General features: G+C 33.0%; 1 protein-coding gene across 1 annotated transcript; it reads left to right on the forward strand.

Moving 5' to 3' along the window:
• Positions 1-2,830: 2,830 nt before the first annotated feature.
• On the forward strand, positions 2,831-5,227 carry LOC140674416 (uncharacterized). Its single transcript, XM_072907922.1, has 4 exons — positions 2,831-3,040; positions 3,163-3,336; positions 4,499-4,634; positions 4,704-5,227. The coding sequence occupies exons 1-4, from the start codon at positions 2,831-2,833 to the stop codon at positions 5,225-5,227; spliced, it is 1,044 nt and encodes a 347-aa protein (XP_072764023.1).
• The last annotated feature ends 768 nt before the right edge of the window (positions 5,228-5,995 follow it).

Here is a 5,995-nt window from a genome sequence, read left to right on the forward strand (position 1 = left end):
CGTTGCAATTGGCCACGTCGCGATTGATCACGTAAATATTGACCACACACACACACACACACACGGGAGGGTGCAAGGGGGGCCTCCGGCCCTCCCCTTCCCGCACCCACCTCGTCCACCTCGTTTCGCGTAAAAAGTTCCAAACCCACGTCGTCAATCGCGACGTGGTCAATCACAACGTGGTCAATTGTGATGCGGGGTCAATTGCAACGTGGTCAATTGCGACGCGTGGTTAATCGCAACGTGGTCAAATACGACGCGTGGACAATCGTAACATGGTCAAAAGCTACGTGGTCAAATGCAACGCGTGGTCAATCGTAACGTGGTCAAATGCAACGTGGTCAAAAGCAATGTGGTCAAATGCAACGTAATCAAAAGTATCTGTGGTCAATAACAACGTGGTCAAATGAGACTCTCCTGCATGTGTTACTAAAACGCAGATTTATAAACAGATTGTCGTTACTGTATTATTATGACGGGTACACGCCGTCATAATAATATTTTCTCTAGACTGTCGTGTCTTTTCTTAGGTAGAATTCGAGTTTTTTCATATATTTGTTAGGAAATAATGTAAATTAATAAAATGACCAAAAATGTAAATTAAATGTAAACAGGAAATTTTATTAATGTAAATATAAAAATTTACGAAAAACATACCAAACATTCACCCGCGTAATGTTTAAATCGTTGCGTAATAAAATATAAAAAAAGTATAATGTACTATTATGTAATAAAAATTAATTATTATCTTAATTATATGTAATAAGAATATTGATTTTACAAAAATCCGCATCAATAAATGTGATCATTTTTATTTTAAATCATCTATTTTTTTCACCCTCTCCTCTTTTCCATTTTACATATAAGCAGTTACTTTTATTGTTGAAAGAAAATATTCCGTAATCTCTTTCAACAATACGCATCGTAATATACGCCACTGATAATACTATTTCTTTCGTTGCGTCATACCGTCGCGTTTGACAGAACCTGTACGTTCCTGTTTTTATCACCCTTTTTCCATCATGAGACGTTGACACCTTCACAGGCATAACTCCCGGTCAGCTACTATGTGACGTCATTTGTATTGACGGGCCATCTTTGCCTCTTCTTTGTTTCGTTTTCCTTTTTCCAAACCAGTGCTCGTCGGCCAATCAATAATGCACTATGGGCAGACCAATCGGCACGATATTTCCCACCCGGCTCACTCGGTACTCTTGCGTAACACATCCTCAGCATAAATACTTCATATCTTTCCTTGTCTAACAAGACTTTATTTAGCTCAGCGTACTAGGACCAAGATCGAAAATGTGGAGGACCTAGGTTCAAATCCATGTAAAATTAAAAAAAAAATTTCTTATACTCGACCATGTGACGTCATGGTCATTCCCTCTTTTTTTCCTCAGTCCAGATGGGGGTGGAGAGGGGGAGCGGATCCGTTCGTCAGTAGTGGGGGGAAGCCAGACAGACCACCGTGGCAAGGAAACCTGACAATCTGTGGTGAGGATAGGGGGGAAGGGGAAGGCCGGCGTCAGGGGGTCGGTGGTGGGGGTTTGTTTTGACGGCCTATAGTGCATTAATACTACTTACGGCAGCCCCTTAAGCATATTTTCTGCTTGAATAAACTTTTTATTTTTTATTTATGAAAATATTTTTGAGTTTTTAGAAATAGGAAAAGAATTTATTCAACGGAATTACGCTTAAGGGGATCCTAAGCGATTACTGTTTTACCGTCCAAATCCACAATATTTCTGGAAGTAGAATTGTATAGTTTAATTATTCGGATTGAAAAATCATTTTCCACAATTGAAGTACACATAGTAACAGAGGTGAGATGGATTGATTTTATGGAAAAAAGAACAAAAATTAAAAAATTACAGTTTTGTTATCGGCTACTAGAATCAATATTTACAAATATAATAGTTATGCAGTTTATATATGACAAATAACTGTCATCTCATATCGGTATTACATAAAAGAATATTAATGTACTGTTTGAATTGAATTTGGAAGGTTAATTAAAGAGAACCTATTTCCAGAAAAATCTGTGTACATGATGTGTCCAAGATCATGACACAAGGGTAAAACAGAGCTATAAATTAGTTGACTGAAGTCGTGATAGAGAAAGTTGCAATTTGTTTCCTTGACAAGGACAGACCGACAGACACAATCGTATTATCTTTGTTTAATTCGTAGTAGAGAATAAAGTACATACATGCACACACAAATATTGCAGTCTCTCTCTCTCTCTCTCTCTCTCTCTCTCTCTCTCTCTCTCTCTCTCTCTCTCTCTCTCTCTCTCTCTCTTTCTCTCTCTCTCTCTCTCTCTTTCCCTTCCCCTCTTTCCCCTCTCTCCTCCCTCTCTCTCCCCCCTCTTTCTCTCTCCCTCTCTCTCTCTCTCTCTGAGTGAAGACGTGTAAAACATCGCTCCATAAAAGTGCTAACTTTTAAGTGGTTAAATAAGCAGGGAGAGTGAACAAAAGTTATTAAAATCATAATTGCATATATCGGGATTAACCATGAGTGTTATCTAGCCGGGATGTGTTAATTTGTGAGTGCAAGAGCTACATTTTTCTGCCTGAGGTATCGAGGTCTCAACAGTTAGACATTGGCTGCGTTCAGCAGAATGAATCGTTCAATAAGCGCTTAGTGATATATTGCAACAGTTGTGAACAGTTGAGATTGTCTTGCTGAACACGTATTTGTGACACGTTGCAACACTTCAATAACAAAACATAACCTAGAGAACGAAAATAATAAAACGTATACTGTGCACATTTGTGACTTTTATACGTAACCTATCTATAAGTAAATTAAGAAAAAAGCATTGATAATGGATGCAATATTTTTTATGGATGGAGGAATCGATTTAAATTTAATAAATTTTATAATCAATGATTTAATGGAACCACTGCCAAATTATTTAGAGATTAGAAGGCGCAATCAAAAAGTAAAAAATGAAAATTATTATGAATTTATAATTCCAAGGTATACAGATATACAGTTCGTAGAACATTTCCGTATGACACGGATTACATTTGAGGTAATTATTAAAAAAAATGTATAAAAATTACATTAAATAAAATATTAGATTTTTAAATTAAATATTATATCTTTTATATTATATAATATTTTTAAATATTAATATATATATTATTATTTTAGGCATTATTGAATGTAGTGGCACCATTACTAAACCCTGACAAAAATATAAATGTAAGTGTATCAAAAAAGCTATTATTCACATTATGGGTACTAGGAAAACAAGAAAGCTTTTTAGCCACAAGTGATAGATTTGGTTTACCAAAATCTTCTGGACATCAAATTTTTAAAGATTTCGTAAATATTTTATCAGATTTGATGCCACAATATATTAAATGGCCAAATGCAAATGATTGTCGAATATCCAGCAATGTACGTAATAAATATAATTTCCTTTTTGGATATTATAATAGATAATATTATATATATATACAGGGGGGACCATTATAATCCATCCAGTCGAATATCTCGAAAACCCGGGAGAGAAAAATGTTTCAGACAAAAGTTGTATGGTTTCGAAGGGGCCATAAGATGGTACCATTGGTTTGACCTTGAAAAGTCATTTGAAGGTCACTTTAAGTTTTTTAAATGGAATACCCTATATATTTTTACATATTCTTGTAGCTCATCTCGAGAGCTTTCTAAAACACTTATGACAAAGTATTTTTCATTAAGTATTTTTTGAGTTATAAGGCTTCAAAGTTGCAGTATTTTGACATAAAATACAAGATATCTCATAAAATATTCATTTTTTGATTATCTTACTCTAATACTTTTATGCACAGAATAACGAGACGAATCAATTGGCATAATTAAAACACATAATTATATTAAAGTAAAAATCTAAATTTGCAACTAACAGTTACATATTTTTACTTTAACATAATTATGTGTTTTCTTTACACCAATTGATTCGTCTCATTATTCTGTGCATAAAAGTATTAGAGTAAGATAATCAAAAAATGAATATTTTACGAGATATCTTGTATTTTATGTCAAAATATTGCAACTTTGAAGCCTTATAACTCAAAAAATACTTAATGAAAAATACTTTGTCATAAGTGTTTTGGAAAGCTCTCGAGATGAGCTACAAGAATATGTAAAAATATATAAGGTATTCCATTTAAAAAACTTAAAGTGACCTTCACGTGACCTTCAAATGACTTTTCAAGGTCAAACCAATGGTACCTTCTTATGGCCCCATCGAAACCATACAACTTTTGTCTGAAACATTTTTCTCTCCCGGGCTTGGTTTTCCAGATATTCGACTGGATGGATTAAAATAGTCCACCTTGTATATATATATATGATAATATGTATAATGTAATTTTTATCAGATTTATAACACAAATATTTAATTATACGCATATGTCAGAGTGTCCAAAGAAGCTATCATTAAAATTTAATATCTATTTTAAAATATTATATAGACGAATAATTATATTCATATTTATTTCAGATATTTGAAACTCGTTCACGTGGTTTTTATGGCGTTATAGGCGCAATAGATGGATGCCATATTCCTTGTAAACAACCTATAGGCAACGTTCATGATTATTATAATCGAAAAAGTTTTCACTCTATTATATTACAAGGTAAGACTCAAAATTTCAAATATATTATATATAAGGATATTTTTGTATAATGGATTTTAATATTTTTAGGAGTTTGCAACCACAGAGGACAATTCATAAATTGTTTCATCGGTATGCCAGGACGTATGCATGATGCAAGGGTTTTTAGACTAAGTCCATTGTTTGAATCCTTAAATGCGGCAAATCGGCTTATACCTGGAAATTTTCATTTAATAGGAGATGCAGCATATCCATTATTAATAAATCTCATGACACCATTTAAAGATAACGGTCATTTAACAGCTGCACAATCGCGTTACAATGTGAAACTAAGTTCCATTAGATCAATCATAGAACGAGCCTTTGGATTGTTAAAGAGCAAATTTAGAAGATTAAAATATTTAGATATTGCTGATTTTAAATTGGGAAATAAAATAATTGCGGCAGCTTGCACATTACATAATTTTATAATTGATGGAGATAATATAAATGTCGAATTTGAAGATTTGGAAGACTTCAATGAACATATACTTGAACAAAATGGAGAACAAGCCGAAGAACAAGTTTTAGAAGCTGTACAAAAATGTTTGCGTCTTGTAGAGATATTGAAATAATAAAAACCGATTTTTTTGTATAAATTTTATTTTTATAAAATTTTATATTACTTTAGTTCACGTGCATAAACTATAAAATGTAAATAACTATATTTATATATTACTTGCATATCGTTCATATTACCTATAACTTATAACTATAAATATTATGAACATTATAATAAAATATTGTTAAAGACAAAATAAACATTAAAGCGTTGTTTTTATCTAGATATAAAAATTTAACATCTTTCAATAAAAAAACCAAATAAATAACACTTTTCACTTAATTTATAATGGTTTATGTTTTATCTCTTTGTACTTCAATTAATGTTTCCAACAATTTATTTCGTTCTAATTGAATACGATTATTTTCCTCTATTGCAAGTCGAAGTTTTTCAATCAATTCCACTCTTTTATTTTCGTTATCAAGCTGATTTTTTCTTAATTCATAATTCTCTCGACTTTCTAGTTTTTTGCACCTTTTTCTGTGTTGAGATATTATTATTAGATTCTATAGTGTGATTAAATCCTTGACTATAGCAAAACAGTAATTAAATTTAGTATATAAGTATAAAAGCAAAAAATATAATGTAATAATATACTATAATATATGTGTGCATGCGTGCATGCGGGCGTGCGGGCGTGCGGGCGTGCGGGCGTGCGTGCGTGCGTGCGTGCGTGCGTGCGTGCGTGCGTGCGTGCGGGCGTGCGTGCGTGCGTGAGTGAGTGAGTGGGTGGGTGGTTGGGTGTGTAATAATTTATTAAAAATAATTGGACTACTTTAAG

The sequence above is a fragment of the Anoplolepis gracilipes genome, chromosome 16 (assembly GCF_047496725.1).
Source record: "Anoplolepis gracilipes chromosome 16, ASM4749672v1, whole genome shotgun sequence".
Lineage (NCBI taxonomy): Eukaryota > Metazoa > Arthropoda > Insecta > Hymenoptera > Formicidae > Anoplolepis > Anoplolepis gracilipes.